Source organism: Melozone crissalis, unplaced genomic scaffold (assembly GCF_028551555.1).
Source record: "Melozone crissalis strain CALT ecotype California unplaced genomic scaffold, PUWL_Pcris_2 ptg000019l_1, whole genome shotgun sequence".
NCBI lineage: Eukaryota > Metazoa > Chordata > Aves > Passeriformes > Passerellidae > Melozone > Melozone crissalis.
The window spans coordinates 5,786,441-5,809,019 of record NW_026535797.1 but is presented as its reverse complement, the minus strand read 5'-3'; the positions used below and the strand labels follow the sequence as shown (position 1 = coordinate 5,809,019).

Here is a 22,579-nt window from a genome sequence, read left to right as displayed (position 1 = left end):
GGCCAGCTCTGCCAGCCTGGGTGCCAGCTGTGGTGGTGGGTTTTGCATAGCTGTGGGTTTGATACCAGCCTAGCTTGCCAACTGGCAGCGTGAGTTGGGTGACTTTCAACTCCACAAATGCCATGCCAGCATCTGTTTCTCATCCTACAGCATTTTAAATAATGCACATTTCCAGCTGTCTTCCCCTTCCTTCCCAATTCCAGAGTGCAGTTTGCTGGTTTCATGCCTTGCTCTGGGATGCATTTCCAGGCTGTGCAGTTGGCATGCCAAAAGCTGCTCAGGGGGCTGCAGGATTTGGTGTGAACTGTCCGTGCCCTCATCCTCCAGAAGGAATCCTCAGCTGTGAGGAGCCCTACAGCTTGTGGAATGCGTTAATTAAACAAGAATCTCTGGAAGAGGTAAAGTGGTGGAGGTCCTCTGCAGATAAATTGGCAGCTCCCTAATACTGTATTCATGGCTTCAAGTCTCTCAGGGAGCAAAAAAACCCCAGCTTTATAAAAGGTTTTTTAAAGGCCTGCTCTCCAGTAGGAATGTATTTGAAGAACGCAGTGAAGGCTGTGGAATCATGCTGCTCCCAAGCAGAGGACAGATTAAATTCCAGTGCTTTGTTTGGGGGAAATTGCTGACCTTTGTCTTCAGCATTAAAGCCATCTGAAGAAAACCATTCCTAGCATGCACCGAGCTGCTTTTCCTGGATTCTTTCCTGCATACAATGTAATAGTTTAATATGAATATAGCAGGAAACAAGGAAAATTGAAAGCATAATTCATTTTGAATGGCATGATGTAAGAGGTGATTTCTTTTGAGGAGCTAGAAGGCAGAGGGATCAGCATTGAATATTTTAAGTAGGCTCTTGGAACAATCCTGTAATGGACTTCCCTATCCCTCTGTCTTCTTAGGACCATAAGTCCTGTGTTTCCTCCTAGTCCTCTTTTTTTATTTATAGACTTTAAGCCTTAATCAGGACAGTTTTACTTATCAGGTTGTAAAAACCCTTTATTTCCTGTCCCAGAAAGTCAATAAGTGTCTGCTTCTTCAGCTCAGTGCAGTTTCCCATTCTGCTTTCTGGGCGGATTTACTCAATACCACTGCAATTTCTACCCATCAAGCCAATGTCTCTGGGCACAAACTCTCCCTGCTGTGTTACAGCTAAGCCTTTTCTACAGCAGCCTTACAATTCCCCACACTTCTCCTCCCCTCCAGAGCCTGGGAAAGCAGATGGACCCTGCAGGATGACCTGGGGAGGGGTCATGAAATGCAGGCTGCTAGAGCTGAAACGGGGAAGCACATTCCAGAGGAGACAACCCTTGCACCAGGAGTGTTTGCAGAGCTGCAGCCCACACTGCTGAGCCAATCCGGAGCACTGCAGTGACATGGCCTGGGGCAGGGGACAGCAGATGTCTGCTATTTAGGCTGTTATGGTGTGGGGTTTTCCACTGGAGCTGGAACTCAGCTCCCAGCTAATGACAGCCATGGGAACCCTGTGCAGTGCGGGGCTGAGCAGGAAAAATCCATTGCAAAGCATCCTGCTGCCCTCAGCCATCTGAAAGGGGAGAGGGCATGTGGGGAGCCAGCAGAGGCAGAGTCACTGCAGAGAGGTCCACAGTCAAATGTCAAGCCCACAGTTTCCTCATCAGCCATAAGGAGAAAAGCACTTGGCAAATCCAGCCCAGCCCTGAACCTGAGTGACAGAACAGCCTCCTTCAGTCTGGCTTCTCATAAGTGCTGACTTTTCCATTGTGTTTTAGTAAATCAGTTTTATTCCTCACCTCAGGCTTGAAAGCTCCAGTTAATGTCTCTGCATCCTATTGGATTGGCCAAGAGGGCACCCAGGGATATCCAGATGTGATGTTCTGTCAGAGCTCTGCATGTGAAATAAAACTGGGGCTGGTGTGGATCTCCCATGGAATCCTTGGTGTCAGAGAATCAGAGCTTGGCATTGCTCTGCAGCTTCTGTTGCTGGAGAAGGGGCAGGCCATGTGGTCAGTAATAAATACAGCTGACCTATGTGGGAGCACTGCTGTGGCAAATAGCTCTCTGTGGCCTGGAGGAGGTTATCAGTCAGCACAAGGAATGTGGACTCTGGGTCGTATTCAGCCCTGGAATCAAACAGATCAGGGTTAAACATCTGAGCAACAGAGCTCTGGCCATGGTAAAAGATTGTGCTCTAGTTCAAGGAAAAGTGAATACAAAAGCTAATGAATACAAAAGTGAATACAAAATACAAAAATGAATACAAAAGTTAATGAATACAAAAGTGAATACAAAGTACGAAAGTGAATACAAAAGCTAAGGTCTCAGGCAGCATGAGATGAGTAGGAAAACATTATTGCCACCATAAAAAAGCCATGAAAAGTTTTAGTTTTCCACGTCTGCAGCAGCAGTAGCAAAGGTGATGCTGTTGCTTTCCTAGTTTTCCATTTCAGAGCTTTCAAGAACTAAAAGCTCCATTTTTCAGAAACAACCTTGCTTGCTGATAGCTGCCAGGGAGGAAAACCAACTTCATATCCACACAGAGTTCTGTTGGATTGGCATATTTTAATTTGGTGGGCGTGACTTAGAATCCCTATGTCGCTATGAAATGTTATGATTTCTCCTTAGAAGATGTGGTGGTAGGTCTGAGAAGAAATGAGGTTCTAAATTATAGGTAACGACACCATAAAAAAGGCATCATGAAAAGGCAAGATCAAATGGAGAAGAGCAAAACCAGCACCACAACAGGCATTCTGCTTTTGGGCTGGTGGAAGTCCTTGTGATCTTTTGGCTGAGTTCACAGGAGCTGTTTGCCCAGGGCCCTTGCCAAGCAGCCCATGGATTACAGGTGTGATTGCACGTGGTTAATGCAGTGGGCATGGGAAAACAGTGGCAGCACAACCTTGTGAAGAGGTAGCAGGAGCATCTAATGTTTGTGAGAGGCTTCCCCCAGCCTGAAGAGGAATGTGCCAGGGTGTTTCATGCTGTTGCCCTTTGCAGCTGGCACAGACTAGCAGGCATTGTTATTTCAAAGTGTACATGCACTGCCATTTCATGGTGTTGATCTATGCTACTTTAAAATAGAATGCTTAGAAAATGGATCGTGCTTGGACCTCCTGGTCTCTAATTTGCAGCAAGTGAAATTTATGCTCCTATTAATTTTAGAGAAAGGTTGTTTTAAGGCATTCTCTCAGGCATTTATTCTTATTATTAATGACCTACTGTAGTTCTTTGAAATTTCTGCTCTTACCCAGATCTCAACAACCAACTGCTCATGGACAGTGAGGCTTGTGGGATCCAGAAATGAAGTCAGTGCCATATAGTTGGACTGATGTAGAGCTGTGAGATGTGATGTGATCCCAGACACAAGCAAAGGGCAGTGTCTGCCTTAACTGTGGGCAGTAACAGAGCTTATTAATTATTGATTTCTTACATTCCCTATTTACTTTTTTTGTCGAACCCAAATATATTCTAACTGAAATGCAAATACCCACATGGAAATTTTAAAGCTCTGACTTTGCTAGTTGAGCTTTTCACAGTCATTGGGCTCCTCTGAGTACCTGCTGAAAGACCTGGTCTGTACCAGGTGTTTTCAGTTATTTAATCAGAAAATTATGTGAAGGCTGGAGTGAAGAATACAGGAAGATCTGATAAAAAACTTAGGAAGATAACAAATTAAAATGTTGTCTCACAAGAATGCTGAATTGGGAAAAAAAGAGAAGCAGGCCATTTCAATTATATAAATTATCTGCTTTGGAGATCTCCACAGTAAAACAGTTCCCATTGAAATCAAGGGACTTTATATGAATTCCTGGACTATCTTGCAACATTTTTAAGACTTTTCACAATGATGGATGAAGAGGGGAATTATCTGAATAATGTGCTACAGTACTTTCAGTGAGGCTGTGCCAAGGGCAGCACCAGGTGACAGGATGGATGAAATCAGATTGGTCAACACAGACACCTAAGGCAAAGGGAGCGTTGTCTTGGGCCGGTTTGGTGGAAATATCATTTGTGAGAGATGCAAGCAGATTATTCCACACTAGAGCCAGGTCTGGCCACTCTTACTGATCTAATTAGTCTCAACTGATGAGAGTAACCAAAACCAGTTTGCTTAATTGTGCTGGAAATTTTACATCTTCCTTCTGTCATATTTTTTCTGACTTCCTGCCAGTATTTGCACAAACCGTTGTCATTGAACAGTGCAGACTGGTTCTGGGGAAAGCAAGGCAAGGCAGCCATGCTCACCATGTTGACTGTGTGATTCAAAAGTGGTTTGGCCACTCCTAAAAAATGAAGAAAGAAAATTCTCCTGGTCCCTGGCAGAGGATAAGGTGACAACTTTCCAAACACCCTGATTTCCTTTCGCTTAGAGTCTGACATCCAAAAATCGGGGAGGCTGTCGTCACATTTATGAGTGAGTTCATTTGAGAGCACAGTGATCAGTCAAGGGAAGCAGGCCAGCAGGACAGGGTGTAAGAGAGACCTCTTGCAGATGGTTGTTTGGTTTTTTCCCCCCAGGGGACTTAGCTAGGACACTCCAAGACAAAAGAAGCTTGCTGTCATCCGCAGCAAATGTTCTCCAAGTGCTCCACCACATTTGGCAGCTGCAGCCAGGGTCGACTCAACTCCTGATGCTGCCCAGGGCTATAAATTCTGGTCTGTGTAGTTTGTTGTGAGAGGGATTATCAGAGGAGATCTTTTACTTTAGCTTGTCTCTGCTCTGCTTGGACACTGCAGCCTATATGGAATTTCTTATTTAGAGTAGGATGTTAAATGTAGTGTCCTGGCTAAATTCCAGCCTGGGTGTTTATATTCTGCTCAATTAAATGCCATTGCTGGATCATTATGTGAAAGCTTGTCCTTTGCTAGTAATGTATATACCCTTAAGACCTGATTTATGGAGAGGCACATCAGCCCTCCTCTGAGGATCACAAAGTCATGATTCACATCAATTATGATAGTGTGCGCTGGACCAGACCTTGTGGGTTCTTTTCCTTGTTTTTTTTCTTTGTAATCTCAAGGTTTATTTTCTTGCTCTTGCAGCATTGTTGCTTTTCCTACCGTGTTGGTGTCCCTGAGTTACCACATGATGTATCTCCAGCGTGCTGCTGTGCCACAGGTCCAGGCAGCGGGGGAAGGATAAAAAGCCAGATCTTTTCAATCAGGGTAGTTTCTCAAATGCATATTTCTTCAAGAGGCTTGTTTAGTCTGTTTCTGTTTTGTGTTTTTAGGAGTCTCCTCCTTTCCCTGTTTAAGTCATGATTCTCTTTCTCGACATCAGCAGTAGTGGTTGAACCTGAGAAGACTTGGAAGGTGTCTCTGACAGGCATCCAAAAGCAATGAATATTTGTTTGTATTATCTAAACCTTTCCACTCATCAGGGTAGGACTGCCCTGTTTTACTGTGTTTATTCAGTGCCTAGCACCATGCTCCCCTCCATATATTCTTGCTCCTGTGCCGTGATTAGCCATTACCACAGTAAAATTATCTTTATTAGTAATAATGCTACAGATTATGATCAGTAAGAGTGAATGAGGACATATGAGTTTGCTTTCCCCTGCATTGCTTTTTTGGGGGAAGGTATCTATTCCAGCAAGGCAATTCTGCAGAGGTGCAGTAGAGATCTACTCCTGTCTTCTCTTTAAGTCTTGCATCAGAGATATAGCCACAGGTTTCCCCTCTTTGCATGCCAAAATGCAGGTATTTATTTAATTTTTTAAAGTATTGATTGAATTCTCTCATTTTCTAGGTGCAAAGAATGGTGGAAATTGTTGAGCTGTAGAGCAATGGTTTGACTCAGCCATATCAGGTGCACTGACCTATTAAAACATAACAAGGATCCAGGTTTTGCTTAAAAATGATGTGTGCCATGAGGTGGAGAAGCAGTTGCAGATCTCATTAAGGCCAAGTACATTTATTTTATTTCTACCTGAAGCATAATTAATTCAAGAAGCGAGTTCCACAGGTTATATTTTTAGATACTCCTGGGCTGAGGTGAAAATGATAAAAGCTGGTCATTTCCTCATAGCTGGGCTACAGCGAGCAGAAAAAGAGAAATGGTTTCTGAGGGGGGACTGATAGCTCCAGCCCTCTTCCATAAAGCAGCTGGAGGTTGGAATTCACACATGAAGGACATGTCTTTGAATGTGTTCTGAAAGCAGCACGACAGAAATGTTGTGCTGTGACTTGCATAACGTGTAGCTCCATTTCCCAGCAGTTTCATGCACACTGTTGTCGGCAGAATCCAAGACCACAACAATGGCAAATTCACATGGGAACTAAACGTGCCCAGCCAACCTCAAGCTGCCTTCAGATCCCTTGACTGAGGAACACACTGAGGAGCTGTTTTTTCTGATTTTCTGTTGTTTCACACGATGGGGTTGGCCCCATCCAGAGGTTCAAAGCTGTGTTAAGGATGATGCTGGTCATGCACAGGCAGTAAAATGATCTTGCCCTGCAAGTGCTACTTCCTAAATTTTCTTCTTGACTTCATCTCCACAGATGAGATCAGTGGAAAGGAAGATGGGGAGGGAATAGCATGGAGATTGCAAAACATGCTGGGAGAAATGTACTTTTCCATGCATGTCTTGCTTGCTGGACTGCACATTCCCCTTTCCCTGATGACAGTATTATGTGCTGGGTTTTGCTGGTAGCTAGGCAGCTACCCAAAGCAACAAATCCAGGTGCCAATGAAACTTTCCATCGACTGAAGTGGGTTCAAGGGCAGCAGTAACAACTCACAATTCAGTCTCTTCTGAGGCCACAACACAAGGTCCCATGCAATATTTTTAACTGCAAATTATTCCAAAATCTCTCTCAAAACATAATCTGTGCTTCATGATGCGCATCTGTACCAGGGATTTAGAAGAAAAATGGGTTATTAGTACCTAATTTACATTTTATGTTTTATGCTTCCTGGCAAGTTAAAGCTGTGGTCAATGGTTCGGCCCCAAATGGCCTTTCATTACTCAGGCTGTCCAGACATTCATAACCTTATGAGTCCTTACCAGAGAGGCTCAGATTTGTGCCAGAGGTATTGGGAGAAGAGAGTGCTCATGTGGAATATGTATAATGTAAGAACTGAATGGAATTCAAGGAAAGCAAGGTGATATTAATCCCCAATAAACTGACAGAAATGCTTAATTATTACAAATCATAAAATTATACAAAACATTGCATGAATCTTGTGCAGTCACTCTTATTTTTTCTCATCTTCTGCTGTTTTATGTTTATCTATTTAGGCTAAAACTCTGGGAAAAGAAGCTGTTTGTGTTTTGGTTCCCATATGACCCTCAAAGATAGCATCCTCTGAGAGTTTTGCAGTCAGCATCCAGTGAGGCTCCCAAGTCAAGGTTCCCAAACTGGCCCTGTAACAGATGATAAATAACAACAACTCTTCTCCCAAAGCCAAATCTTCTGAATAAGGATTGCTGTTACTGGTGGGCTGGGTAGCACCGTCCATTATTGAATTTGTCTAATATTGGACATTATAAGATTAAGATCTTGCCAGAGTTATGTAGACTGAAATTTTCCATTATGGATATTTTCTGTGCTAATTTTTTCTTTTTTCTTTTTTTTCCTTATTTTTAATTTTGTTTTATTAAAAATAACAGTCTGAAGGTGGAAACTAAGATTCACCAGAAAGACAAAGAAGGGTCATCAGTCTGGTGAGGGAATGAGCTCTGGTGAATTAACACCATTATAGCTATTCCTTAAATATCCAGGCTAAGTATGAGATCTAGTGCAGTTTCAGAGAATGTTATTTGCATTGCACATTGCTGAGGGAGCTCACAAATTTAACAGTATTTTGCTGCAACTCAGTGATGCTGTTCATCGTCTCAGTCAAAAATGGGAGAGGCCATTTAGGGATTTCAGGGAATGATCCCATCTTGAGGGTCTCTCCATGCTTTTCCCTCCAGTGAAAGAAAGCAGCCACTTCAGACTGAGCCTCAAAGTCTTGCAGATGTCTCCCAAAGGGTGGCACTTGGAGAGATGCTGCAGAGTTGCTGGTGTGCAGTGAATCCATATCCCACCTATACTGCTGCTCACTGTCAGCGTAGGACAAGTGCTGGGATCAGATGGGGCAGAAATTGGGACCCACTGTCTAAAGAGATTGAGAATGAGTGTAGAAATGGAGGAAATAATCTTAGAGGAAGCAGAATGGAGGAGCAGTACTGCTGCAAAATTAGGAAGGGAAGGTGAAAGAAAAAATAGGGGAGTCATGGTCCACAGAGTCCAGAGAGCCCAGGATGATCAGCCAACACAATTTACAGCTTCTTTCCCAGCACAAGCAGCACAAACAGATACACTGACACCCCTGTGTCAGCTCTGCTGCTATGGGTATCACTATGAGTGTCAGCATGATGGAGTTTCTGTTTCAAAGAAAACTTAGCAAAGAGCTCAAGAAAAGCTGTGTTAAAAGAACATTCTTCAAGTTGCCAAGTCGAAAGTTCCCAGCCTTTTGTGTAAACTCTTCCAAATGAGCAAGATTTTCTTCACTGGTCCACAGCAGGTTTTTTTCTTCAGTTTTTCTTCAGTTCCTTAAAAGCCTAGGAAATTAAGCATGCAAAAAATATGTTTTAAAACAATGAGCACCTAAAATAAATTCTGAATTAAGTCTGCCTATGCAGCTTAAATTAATCTTTCAGTATATATATCAAGTAATTAATTTTCTTCCCCAGGAGCCCTAATGCTGTCAGTTCAAAAGCCCGAGTTGGTCTGGGGCTGGAACTGGGTTGTCTAATAAAGGAGCATAGAATGGCTGACTCATTTACTGCATGAGGTAAAAGGTGTGTGATAAATTTAAATGGGGATTTGCAGCATTAAAGGAAATGGTCTCATAGCCAAAGCAATTGAATAGCATACTAAGGAACTGGACAGGGATAGATCTTATGTGATGACAGGCAAGTCACTTAAAATTAGTTTTTCACAGTTGGCCTCTAATTGTGCTTTTTCCATTTTCTGAGTAGCTGCCTTGAGATTTTTGGGTCTTGGTTACAAACGTGTCCAACTGAAGCAAATGGAAGGTTGGCTTTGGACAGAGACAACAGCATTTAAAGTTAAATACACAGAAAATCAAGTAGCACCAATCAGTGGACACTTTTTGCCTTAATCTTCACATGTTTCGGCTCCCCATCTGCAAAACTGGAGTCTCTGTCTCCCAAAGGTGGGGTGCAAATAGATCCATGAACACACCTGAGATATTTAAGGGCTGTGTTGGAGAATGTCACAGAAGGGTCCATGGGGAGATGAATCACTGTGTCTCCAGAGCAGGCCTGACTGGTGTGCAGTGAATACAGTCCAGGGCCACACACTGAACCAGAGGAGAGCACCAAACACTGAATAGCTGCTCATTATTAGGCACTGTCTGTCCTGTGCGCTGAATGAGGGGAAGGCCCTGTGGGAAAAGCAGTTTGCAGTGATGTAATTACAGACTGTACCAGAACAGTGAGCAGTGGCATTCAGGCTGCACCAGCAACTTTAATTTAGGTTTTTCCTGGGTCTTGAGGCTGAGCTTTGCAACCTCAATCACGTTCCTTTAATAATTCCGGGTGCATCGATGTAACGCTGCAGCTGAATTCTTCCTTGTGGCATATTATGGCCTATAATAAAAGATATTCTGTAATCAAAAGTGAATGTCTTGCATGACTTCCTGTTTGCTCCCCATGCTGCTATGGATAATTGCCTCTTTCCTGTGGGTGGAATGAAGACTGTTGAAGTCCAATGGCCTCAACCATGGGCTGCTTATTCAATGTGGCGTGTAAGCAGCAGGGATTTCCTTGTCCCTGGCTGGAGACCTGCATACTTTACCTCTTCCATGCAAGTAGGATGAAATTAATCAGTGTTGGTTTTCTCAGCAAGCAATGAAATTTTAACCACTGCAATGTCGGAGGAGGAAGACTCCTCAAAGGGGACCAGGAGAAGGTGCCTGAATGAGAAGCTCCTGCCAAGACATGAACACTACACTTGAGTGTGTCTGAAACGTTGGGCGCAGAGAGTAAATAAGGCCCATGACAGGCCTAGCCTAACTACCCAGCACTTCCATGGCAAGTAGCCCATACTTTCACCAACCTTGGCATCGAGACGAGGATAATATTTTTGCAAGGATGAACTGCACTCCAACAATGTCTCTAATGTTTCAGTGTCAATGCAAGCATGCTTTCCCTTCAGATCAGCCATGTGGCTCTTCTTTTCCATCCCTTTCCCCCTTTTCCTTTCAGAGAAGTACATTTTATGTGTCTGCTGAAGAGGAAATCCCTGTCTTCTGTGGAGTTCCTGGGCTGAGGACCCAGAAGACAGTGCGCCTCAGTCCTGGGAATGGAGATGTTTAGCCTTAGCTGATGGTTCTCTCCCAGCCTCGTGCACTGTGCTGAGTGTTCCCAAATCCCGCCCTCACAGGAGAGCCTACCCATCTCCAAAGTGATAATTGCACACTGAATTCCATTTTTAGAGAACTCCCAGCAGCTGTTGCACTGACTGATGAGGTGGCAGTAGCAGTCTGTCCATGCACATGGGACACAGAATATTTCTGGTGAAGCCACAGCTTGCTCCAAACATCTGTGCACCCAAAAGCCATATACAGCATCTACCCTACCCATTCTGGAGGTCAGCAGGAAAGTACAAGCACAAGAGGCTACTCTGCTTGGTAGAATTGAAGGGACAACCCAAATCTAAGTGGCTGCCCCATAAAAGTGATTCTTTTCCCCATGTCTGGGCATCCCTTCACATTTACAGACTCAGAGGTGATGCTTCACACAGAGGGAAGGTGGTGTCACCCAGCTGAGAAAAGACAGCATGAGCACTTGCACAGTTCTTATGTCTGACTTCATCCACCTCACTTCCTCGTATGCTCTTGACCAGAATAACTTGGGAATGAATTTCTCATGTAGTTGTGAGGCTGCTTTACCACACCAGAGTTACTCCTTGCCATGTGTCACTCCCGTATAAAAGTTTATGAGATAACCAGATTAGATTTCAGTGTCACCAGTTGATATATTTGAGCAAAGCAATTTCTTGGTGGGTCAGCACCTGGCTGGAAGGATGCTGAAGATGGCAAGCATTAGGATCTCAGTTTTTCATTTATTTCTTCAGATCCAACATGTTGAAGTATCCTCTTCCAAGTGAGAAGTAAAATGTCTAAATACATTTTCAGCATCTAAATATCCTATCACTGCTTATGAGGTAGGCAACCCTACTTAAAGTTTGTATCATTATTGCCTTCTGTTTGCTGAAATCTTTACACTAACTTTGGAGGTGATAGTCTGGGCTTCTTGTTTTGCAGATCTGAAACTTCATCTGAAAAAACACCATTATTTTGTGTTGCTGGATATTTGTATGTTGAAATTTAGGAAAAAAAAATGGGGGAAAACACTTCATAAGGGCAAGATGTTTTTCATATGACTGGAAAAATAGACCAAGAAATGACCAGGAAAAAAAAGATATAAACTGAAAAAATTCAAACACTAGAATAACTTTTAAAGCTGCAAAAGTTTTCACATATTTTCCCCATGACAATGCAGTTTTCATAAGATTGAAGTTCTCTCTAAAATTGGTTTTTCTTTTTTAGTAGACCTAAGTAAGACTGCTCATGGTTTTTGTGTCTGGACACAGGCTGCCACACCCTCTGCATCCATCCCAGTAATTTGGTATGAAGGGATCCCTGGTACTGCAGACTTCTGTCAAAAAGGAGGAAAAAACGCTTACCACTGGCAATCCCTTTCTTGCTCAAGCTACTTTCAGTACATTTGGAGTTTCTAAATGACTTTAAAACCTCCTTTCCACTCCTCCTATCAATTTTACTCAGCAGCTCAGCTCCTTCACACCCACTCAGAGGGGGCTGTCTCTCAGCAGGCAGTCAAATCAGCCTGTCAATAAAAACCAAGGCAAAGTCAGTGTCTGTATTAATACAAATGAGCCACTTGTAGTTGAGCAAAAGATCCAGTTAAGTGGTAATTTAGCAGTGTTGTCACAGGTCAGTGGTACCCCTTAAAAATCGTTGAGGATTGATTATGTTTTTCAGTATATTATTGCCTCTGATTACTTAGGTTGGTGGTTGAGCTTATTGTGCAATTTTTTTAAAGGTTGGGATTGACAAACACTTATAAAATAAGTAGAGTTTTACCAGTGTGGGTTTGTGTTGCACTCGAAGCTTGGGGTTTCAAAACATCAGGAGAAAAAATGGAAAGAAAAATACCCAAGAAAATTTAGCAGTGAAGTAACAACTAGCAGCATCTACTATTCTGTAACAGGATTCACTAATAAAAGGGCTGGGATGCTTAGGACTTGCAGTGACTATTGAGCAGCATGCAGAGTAAGTAAAGCCTGTGAATAGTTTTATTATGTGCCTGTCAGTAACGTGTGCTGCTTAAATATGCACTCACAGAGTGACTGTGCTGGTGGCTCTGTGCTCTCTGCCACTTTCTGACCTGGTAAAAGTTTCATCTTGAGAAGGGAAAGCTGCTTTGCTTTCTACCTGGGCTGCTTTAGAAGTCAAAGAGTAGTTCTGCAGAAGTCTTTTCGTCTTAAGAAAGTGATTCACAAGATGTCTGCATTGGTTTCCTGGAACCGAGATGTTTATTTTGTGCTATGTACAACAGCAACAGTTCTGTAGATTTCATAACATTAAACATTCAAATTGCAACTTCTACTGAAATTTTCTTTTGGCATGCATTACCCAGAATGTCACCAGGCAGGAGTCTAAATAACAGCACTAGACAGAAAGTAAGTTTGGTATTTCAGTTAAAAACTTTCAGACTGGGCATAAAAGTCCCAAATAAAAAGAAAAAAACTCTCAGTAGCTACGGTCTTTGAGAACAAATCATCCAGTTCTGTCATTCCCATCCAAGGCAGAACAGAATGAGAACAACTAAGTGTTTGTTCCCCGAATTTCACAGGGTGTTTCTGAGGTGAGCTTTCATATTTCTCTGAGGGATTTTTTTTTTCCAGTCCTCTGGCCTTGCGGCAGAGACATTGTTGAAAGCCATTTGAGAAGATAAAGGCAAACCCTTTTTCTAGCCAGGGTGGTGGTCAGGGTTTTGGTGTGGGCAGCCCTTCCCCTGGGGCTGCACCAGTACCACATGAAAGTGCTGGGAAATGTTGGTGGGGCATCTTTTGTGATCAGGGTGAAGCAGTTTGGAAGCCCACCCTGCCCTGAATACCATTGTGAATGGCCCACAGAGGCAACTGTTCAAACACTGTGCTTGGGAAACCTCACCAGAGGCACTGATCCAGGGCCATGTGCTTTTCAAGTGTAATTTATGGGAATGGAAAGCAGCTTACTATTAGTAATGGGAATTTTTTGACTAGAAGTGTAACACACCTGCCCATCTGTCTGTCAGCCAGTCATTCTGTCTCCCTGCTCTTTTTTGCTTTTTGTTCCCTTTCTGTGCACTGTTATTTTAACTGGCAGCCAAATGTAAAAGAAAGGATATGTTTAAGAACATGTTACCTAATAATTTAAGTTAAAAAAAAAAAAAGACTTTAAAATATTCCCATTGCGCATTCACAGTCCAGATTTCCTGGTGATTAATCCTGGTGCATGCATTTCCACTGTCCTGCTGGTGTTGACTGTGGAGCTGAGAGACAGAGTGAGTGGTTTATTCATGTAAATTGTGCTTGACAGAGGAGAGGTGGGAAAACTAAGGTGGGCTTGGATCAAAGAGCTACTGGAATGGGTGGGAGTCATTCTTTCCATCCCAGTTGGTCAGAGCATGGTGCTGATAACACCAAGGCTGGGGGTTTCATTCCCATATGAGCTGCTCACTTGAAAGCTGGACTCGATGGCTGGGTCCCTTCCAACTCAGAATATTCCATGGTTTCAGCAAGTTTAACAAATGTCTTCATTATTGGCAGCAATTATTTGTTGTCTTTCCCTGCAACCCATCATTCATACAGATATTTTTGCTTCTCAGATTGAGAGCTCAAGCATTTATGGCAAACTCCATCTTCATCTTCCTCAGCTGAGCCTTGACCCTGCAGTTCCTCCTTTTGAGCACGGGGCTTGCTCAGTGACCCATCTGGAAGGGGTGCAGTTGCCTGAGCAAGTAACTTTTACAAGATACCAGGAGTGTTGGTGAAGGGCTGGAATAACTCAGCAGAGTAGCTCAGATTTTGTTAGGATGAGAATTTGTGTTCCACTGGCAAACAGCCTGGTCTCAGGGCAGGGCATTTTCACTTTGCCATCTGACTCTGCTCCTGGCACGAGGCTGGATGACCAAATGTCTCCCCTGTGAGAGCCGAGGGTCCCTCCCCAGGCTCTGGACCCCACTCCTGTTTTCCTGTGCAGTGATTATATTGAGCTCACAGGATCTTGTTTGATCCTCCTCCTGCTGCTGCTACAAAAAGGGTGGGTGGGTTGTTATCCCTCCTGTCAAAATCTTTGTCCAAAATCCACAAAGCCACAAACGAGTTCTGGTTCAAGTACTCGTGCAAGCATATTTATGTGACTGCTTGTAGGATTTGACTTTCAAATAGAATTCCATGAGCAAAGCTTCAATGCAGCTGCTTTCAGAAAACAAATGAGAAGATCCATATGTATCACTGAAGTGTATTTAACTGTGAGTTTGTTCCAATATTCTCCAAGCATATTTTCCATATCGGTCCAACTGGACTGTTTCCATCTCCAGTGTAATGCTGCTGTGATGTGTGGAGTTTATCCTTGTAGCGTAATGCCATCAAAAGAGTGGAAATAAGGGAAGTTATGCAAAGCAAACACTGTCTGCATCTGAATAATTACATTAGATGTTCGATGATCAGGAGATTAAATTTTGTTTGTTTTAAAAAAGACAGCTGACAAACAGAGAAAATTAAGTTGGCAGGACTTAAAACCAGTTTGGGGTAATTCCATTGTCTCAAGTAAGCTTGATTGCATTCTTATTTTTAATTAATTAAACTTAGATAGTCAGTGCCAGAACAACTCTTGCTGTAACAGCGTAGATGAGGGTCTCCAAGTCTCTTGTAGAAAATCCTAAATTCAAATGGAAAAAAATAAAGGAAGGCTGAAAAAATAAAGGAAGGCCAAAAAAATGTTCTCCCCCAGTACTTCATACATTAGGTCTAGAGCTTTCCTCAGCAATGAAGGGCTGGTTTGAACTGCAGAGCAGGACAAGCTGCTGTTTAGAATAAGGAATCTATCAAGCCATTATCTTGTCATAGGTTGTAACAATTTCCAAGTTTTATTTAAAAAAAAAATAAAGAAAGAAAGCAGATGAAATATTTATGGTTAGAGAGAGTGTGCTTTTGCCACGAGCAGGAGAACTTCATCACAGCCCTTGGCTCCAGAGCTGCTATCCGGCACCTGCAGGGCTCCGGAGCTGCCAAGACAAACACTCCCTGAGACAGAGGCTGCCTCGTCCTTTTTAATCTCTCTGAAGTGCCAGGTGAAGCTCTGGAGCAGCAGAGTGGTTCATGTATAAAAAGGCTCTGCTGTGCTCTCCTGGACTGAATTTCCTCTGCTGGAGTTTGTGCTGCAGGTGGATAGCCAGGAGCCACAGGGCCAGCAGCAGCACTCGGGGCTCCCACACCTCCATGGACCTTTTCTGGCCATGCTGCTTGAGGGCAGGCACTGCCATTGGCCCCATTTTATAAATACAGCATGCCACTGAGGCAGGCAGTGCCATTGGCCCCATTTTATAAATACAGCATGCCACTGAGGTCTGCAGGGCACAGAATATTGGCTGTGCTGGTAACAGAATTCCCACGGGAGCCTGCATGCTTGTGTTAGGCTTTTATAACATGACTTGCTGCCACAGTTTACAGGAATTTTTGAATGAACTGAAATGTGGCGCTTTTATTCCTGTGTTGTGCTCTCTAACCATCTGGCTTGCCTCACTTTTTAAATGCATTGCTGGGGACAGGGTGAATGGAGAGTCCTCAGCATCTTAACCACAGGTTTGCATTGTAAAACAGCCCCCCTCACTCCCCAAACAACAACAACAAAAAAAAACCCAAACCCAAAATATCCCAGAAAATAACAGACAACAAAGACAACAAATCAAAATATTAGATTTTCTTCCCTTTTAATTGAAAGTTTGGGATTTTGACATCAGCAACTCTATTGCCTTGTGTTGAGCTTTTCACTTCATCAATGGCAGGTTTTGACAGGTATGAAATTTTGTTAATAGGACTATTTTTCTTAGGCATGGGCTCAGATATTTTTCAGAACCTTACCAAAATATTTGTTAGGGAACAAATAACAAGGAACTTCCCTCCTGTTGCTTCCTCCCATTCCTGCAATATTCCCAAACAGGCAGCATGAAAAAGAGATCCCTCTCTATGTTACTGTACAGGTTTTTGATCAGGCTCTGTCGTTTAAACAGCAATATCCCAGTTTCTTAATCAGAAATGGTCCCCTATTTTCCGTTTCTCAAAAAGAAAAATCTGATACGTTTTCCACTCCAAGTACCTTGGTTCCCAGCAAAGTTTATGAAGCCTTATTGGCCGTGACATCTTTAGGACTGAAGACCATAGAAAATTAAGAGTAAGAGTAAAAAGGTAGTAATAGGGTCTTCAGATGTGCTAACATGGCCCAACTTGGGGTTTTGCTCTTGAACACAAGGATTATCTTTTGTATTGAAGCATTTTTATTAGAGATGGAAAAGCGCCTTTTGTAGAATGCAAGAGCTAATGTTCCAGCTTTCCAGATCATTCTGAAATACAAGAGCAATACAGACACTGTTAATAATGCAATCAAAGCAATTTAAATCCTTTTAAAACATCCACAAAGGATCCTTTGATAAGAAGCAACTTTCATCAGCCTGAAAGACTGGGCAGTTTAGTGTGTGCTGTTTATTAAGTTTATACATAGACAGTGGTAATTCCACTTTTGGCTGGAGAAGAGCAGCAGTAAATTATAAGACATCTTTATAAGCACCAGTGTTAGACTTGCTGGTTTAAAATGAAAAATGTATTTATATTAATATAGCTCTAAATGGGGTTATTCAGTGCTTAAAGATGCAATTTGTTTTCTATTAGTACTCTGAATGGACACAAAATAATTCTGTGAACCTTAAAGGATTTAGTCCTTTTTTTGACAAAAAGAAGGAAATTGCTACAAGTGCACAGTGTATGATGGGCTGTGAAAGTCTGTTTGGTTCAATTGTGCTGCATATTCTTTAATCTTGCTCTTAGTTCCTGCCTTTGTCCTCCTTTTCATTGTGTGTCCATGTAAGGAAACTTACATAAAGAAAGCAAAGATGGGTGAAAAAAACCAGAAGTAGTTTTATATTTGGGCTGGGCAGGGTAGGATCTCTTTTAGCAACATCTCCCTGAGTTTGATTGAGGAGGGAGACATGTGATTTTGGGACAATTTTAGCAGAAATTTCCATCCATCTCACAGATTTTGGGGATCACTTTGGCAGGCCCCAGCCCCTTGGAAAAGAAAGTTTTACTTTTGATGTGCCAGCATCTTAGGACCTGACTGCTGCTCCCTCAGGAGATGCTGCTCCCATTGTTCAGCTTGAGTGTAGGGACTGAGGCATTCAAATGCTTTCTGCCATTAATTTGGGGTGATTTTTGTTATTCTGGGACAAAGCAGGTGAGAGGAAGAGAGCAGCAGACAAATTACAGACTTGCAACAGCATCTGAGTGGTTTTGGTTCACCTTAAAGAAGAAAAATCAGGATGGGAAGATGAATTCTGATCTTGGATCACTGAGCAAGAGCAGGAAATCAACAATTAAGTCTTCCTACACCCTCTTTGGGGGTTCCAGGTGTTTGCTTGTTGGTTGTTTTTTTTTGTGGGGGCTTTTTTAGGTGGCGTAATTACTTTGCATTTGGATCTTACTCATTTTTCATCTGATTTAATGCCAAGGATAGCAGGGATCCAGAGGTCAAGCCCAAATGTTCCCATGCAGCAGCATGGTGCTTCTCTTCTTGGCAATTCTCCACGCATTCCTTTGGAAAATCTGCTCTTGGGATTCCAGTATGTTGGAAAATAAAATGTTACTTAACAGATAGTACATAAATACAATCCTTGGTCACACCAATAAATGACCAAAGAGCTGAAAAGATGTTTCTGGCTTTTGTAGACTTTAAAAGTTATGTTTAAACTGAACTCATCCCTCCCCACAGACATCTACAGGAGGAAGCCTCACCAGCTGATTGCAGGGCTTGGCTTTGCAGCTCTTCAGAATGAGTTGCAGAAGTGCAGCCTTAATAGCAGTCTTAGACACCTGCAGTTTACACTGAATATCATAAAAACTGATTTTCAGCCAAGAGTTATCACACAGTTTTTTAGTTCATCACTAGCCCATCAAAACCCACAGGTAGATTGCAAATATGAAAGAGAAGGGGGGATGTGGTCTCTCGGCAGACCAGTTTCTCTCCAAAAGATGATATTTTGAGACAGCCAAAAAAAAAGAAAGGTATTCATGTGAGAAATTAGGACAAAAAAATCTTCACCGTGCACAGGAAGGTTTTTATATAATTAAAATATTAGATTTTCTCCTCTTTTAATTGAAAGTTGGGGATTTTGATATCAGCAACTCTATTACCTTGTGTTGAGCTTTTCACTTCGTCAATGGTAGGTTTTGACAGGTATGAAATTTTGTTAATAGGACTATTTTTCTTAGGCGTGGGCTCAGATATTTTTCAGAACCTTACCAAAATATCTGTTTGGGAACAAATTTGGCCATAGGCTTTGAATGGTGACAGCATGACGTGTGCAGGTGCAACTATTTCAGTGTGTTCTTTGTGCTGGCTGCTCCTGAAATTAGTATTTCAATACATAAGCTATGAAGTAAAGGGAAAAATGAGTCAGTAGAATTATGAATAAACATTATTTATCTTTATTTATCTTATGAATGTTAATTATGGCATTTTATATAATACCTTTTCTATATTAATCTGTGTTGTTGCTCTGTTAGGAAGATGGAGAATTCACTTGCATGTGTGCGTTGTTTGTCAGCGATATTTTCTAAATAAAGAGTTTGGCGTCACTGAGAAGTGTCTGCTTTCCTAAGAGTTTGATCCACCCAGCCTTTCACCCCCATTTTGGGTGACTTTGCAGGTGTTAAACAGGATGGCGCTGAGGCAGGAGGGTCTGACTACCAAAGATATCACTCTCAGAGCTGTTTTAGTTACACTTCATCATCACAAGCATATGGTTTCACTTCCAAGTGTTTAACATTTCCATTTCCTCAGGAAATCATTCCTTCTATTTTTTAAACTTTTGAAACGGGATGGATGTTTTTACTGGCAGGCGGAACGAGAGCGACACAAGGCCCAGCCCCGGCCCAGGAGAGCCCTGGCTGCGGTGCCCGCCCGCTTCCCCGTCCCTCCCCATCCTGCAGCAGCTCCTGAGCACGGCTCGGGGTGCCCCAGCCCCATCTCTGGGGTGCAGCACGCTGCTGAAACACTTCTTGCTCTAATAAAACCTTCCACTCCTTTTCCAGCTTGAGCTCAGACGTGTTTTTCTTTCTTAGTCCGCTCCGGGCCCATGCATCCCAAGAATTAGTTGAGTGCAGATTCCTTTAGCTGACTTGGTGAGGCCAACAGCAAGATCAGGGCCTAAGAAAATAATTTGTGTCACCTACAAGGAATGAAAGCATTTTTGTCATGTGTTTATTGTCTGTGTTGGTACATCCATGATGGAGGCGTGGATGGCTCCAGGGAGCTGCTCTGGCTGTTGCATTTTCAGAGATTATTTCTGGTATTTCCTTTTTCCTCATTACCAGTGGGTCACCCTTCTCACGTGCTGGCCAAGTTCTGTAGAGTAGGAGGAAGTCTGTGCTCATGACATATTTATGTTGTGTTTATCTGTGTATATCTATCTGTTTATTTGTACGTCGTAGTGTTTAGCTGGTTGTTTTCTTTCCCTGCTGTTCTATGAAGTTATGGATGTGCAATTAGCACACTAATTTACCTGGTCTCACTGGCCCTTTTGGTAGAAGATCATCCTCTGTTACATTGGGTGTCACAACTTTGATAAACTAACTGCATTTTGTACAACAGTTATCACTGTCCATCAAATGATGTTGTACAAGAAAAAATATGGGGCAAACCAGCTGATTATTGTGTTTGTCCCTTTCTGGTTTACTCTGTTATGAATCCAGACGGTCTCATTCTTTTTTGGCATGGGGGAACTTGCTGTGGGTCTGGGCTTCTGGAGGGATTGAGTCCTGTCACCAGGCAGGCCGTGTGCTATTGGTATTCAGAGTGTATGTTGTATTCATACCCTCACAAGAGCTGGTTAGTCAAGGCAGCAGGAACCAGCATCAGGCAGATGTAGTTAAACCTCCAAACCTCCCAGGAGAGCTCACCTGGGCTGCTGAGCCTCTGGCTTTGTGCTGGCCTCTGGGATGTTGTGAGGGCTGTTGTCCTGATCCACTCTCCTCACTCCTTCACTTCCCTTAGTGCTGTACATGTCTGCACGTCTCTCCAGCAGTTACTCACTAAAAATGCCACTTGGTCAAGCAGCACAAGCTGGTAGCACCCACAAGGACACCCCAAGGCTGCTCCATGTCCCAGGGATCCCGCTGCTTTTCCCACCACACCTATCAGTGCCATGGTGTTCCATGCTGAAGGCTCCAGCTCAGGCAAACAAACCAGTGCCAGGGGGTGGCTGCTGATAATTGACTGAAGGTCAAGTTAGGATTTACACAGTGGTTTTGATCCAGTTTTGCTTGTGAGAGGGCATCAAAACATTGCAGTTTTCTCAGTAGATTGAGTGATATCCTGATCCAAAATGGAATGGCAGTGCCAGCGAAAAAATGCTGCTGGCATGTTGTTCCCAACTGCTTCAGAAGACCAGACCAGAGCAGGACCAGACTGAATTAAAGCCCATTTCAGCTATCCCCAGTCCATGTCTCTAGTGACCACTGGACCAAGTTCCTGACCAAGTGCTTCAGAAATCAGTTCCTGAAGCACAGCCAGGTGCAGCACTGGACAGGCTCCCTCCTGCCCATTAGGAGAGGCAGCCTTGGCTGCTCCTGCCCGCTGTCACCCAGCTACAGGGCAGAGGTCCAACACCTCAAACAGCATTTTCTGTTCAGGATAAATGTCCCCAGAGCGCGGGGAGGCCCTGGCATGGACTGCCCAGAGAAGGAAGATGTGGGTGCCTCATCACTGGAAGTGTCCAAGGCCAGGTTGGTTGGAGCAGCCTGGGATAGTGGAAGGTGGCTCTGCCCATGGCAGGGGATGTGTAATTAGGTGATCTTTAGGATCCCTTCCAACACAAACCATTTTGTTATTCTGGGACAACCCATTTCCAACATTTCCAACCCAAACCATTCCATGATTCTATGACAATTCTGGTTTTGCAGAACATGGTCCCCAGGGCACAAGCTGAGTTGAGCAGGTCTTTCAGCTGGGTGCCTCAATGGCAAAGGGCAGCTTTGGATGCCTTCATCCATGGAATGGGAGGAGCTGAAGGGCATGGGGGCCAAAGCAGAGGGGGAATCAAAGACATGGCAGGAGTGACTGCAGGCCCAAGAGAGAAATAGCCAAGGCACTGACAACTTGTGTGGGTTTGGTATGTCTGTTTGCAGTGCTGTGTTATGTGTTTAGAAGCTGGTTGTTTCCATAATAACAGCAAGTGCCATATGGCAGCGAGGAGGGTGGTGAGAAGAATGCCTAAGGAAACACAGTATGTTGTTTGACATGTGTGTACTTGTAGAGGAATAACGTGTCTCAAGCAAGTATTGCTGCTCCAAGCAGGCTGGGGGATTTTCTGCTCTCACCAGAAAAATATCCAGAGCCCTTGGCATTTGTGCTGGTGCCATGCCAGTTAATGATGCTGATATTCTCCTGCTGATAGTCCTTGTGATGGGCAAAGGACCTTTTGCTGTACTGTGAGTGATGGCTGTGGATGCACCAGCACAGAGGAATGGCATTTAAACATGGCTTTTGAGGGGAAATGCAGTTCTGTGAGGAGTGCTGTGTTAAACTGAAATGAGCCAGATGCCATATGCTCTATCCATTCCTTAATGCTCAGCAATTAAATAGCAGAAATTTTGAAACCTTTGAAAATGCAGTGTTTACTATAATTGTTTAATTGAAAGTAGGCTAAGCATTTCCAGAGATGTGGAGCACTTTAGTGCATATCTAGGAAGCATCCAGGAAGATCTCCACAAATTCCAGCTTTTTCTGCCCTTTAATGTATGACTCATATTTCAAGGACTTGTAATTTGCTCCCCACATTCCCACCAGCACCACCAGTCTGTGCTGTACCTTTGCATACATTTCCACCACAGAAAAATATGAAATGATTTCTTCATAATAGCTGAATGGCTTTTGCTTGACCTTTACCAACAAAATTCATCCTCTCTTAATTGAGTCCTAAAGCCATTAATTGTATTTGTATTTGGATACCTGAAACATGGTGGCAGTGAGAAGGAGGTTGTGGTGATTTTGGGGTTGTAGTCCTGCACTCACTTGCAATGCTTTAAGCTCATGAACAACCCAAAAGGCAGAGCTGTTCTCATTTTTGTGCTTCTGTTCTTCTCTTTCTTGCCTGCAGAGAGAGATTACTGCAGCATATGTGAGAAGCAGCCCATTGGAAGGCTCCTCTTCCGGCAGTTCTGTGAGACCCGGCCCGAGCTCGAGTGCTGCATCAGGTTCCTTGACTCGGTGGTAAGTCACTTCTTGTGGTATTCTGGGGTGCTTTGC

At 43.3% G+C, this 22,579-nt stretch overlaps 1 protein-coding gene across 1 annotated transcript in view; it reads left to right on the top strand.

The window, feature by feature from the left end:
- GRK5 (G protein-coupled receptor kinase 5) overlaps nucleotides 1-22,579 on the top strand; it is a 151,394-nt gene that overhangs the window by 73,108 nt on the left and 55,707 nt on the right. Inside the window, exon 3 of the mRNA XM_054276544.1 lies at nucleotides 22,431-22,543. Coding sequence (XP_054132519.1) covers nucleotides 22,431-22,543 — 113 coding nt within the window. The remainder of the gene's footprint in view (nucleotides 1-22,430; nucleotides 22,544-22,579) is intronic.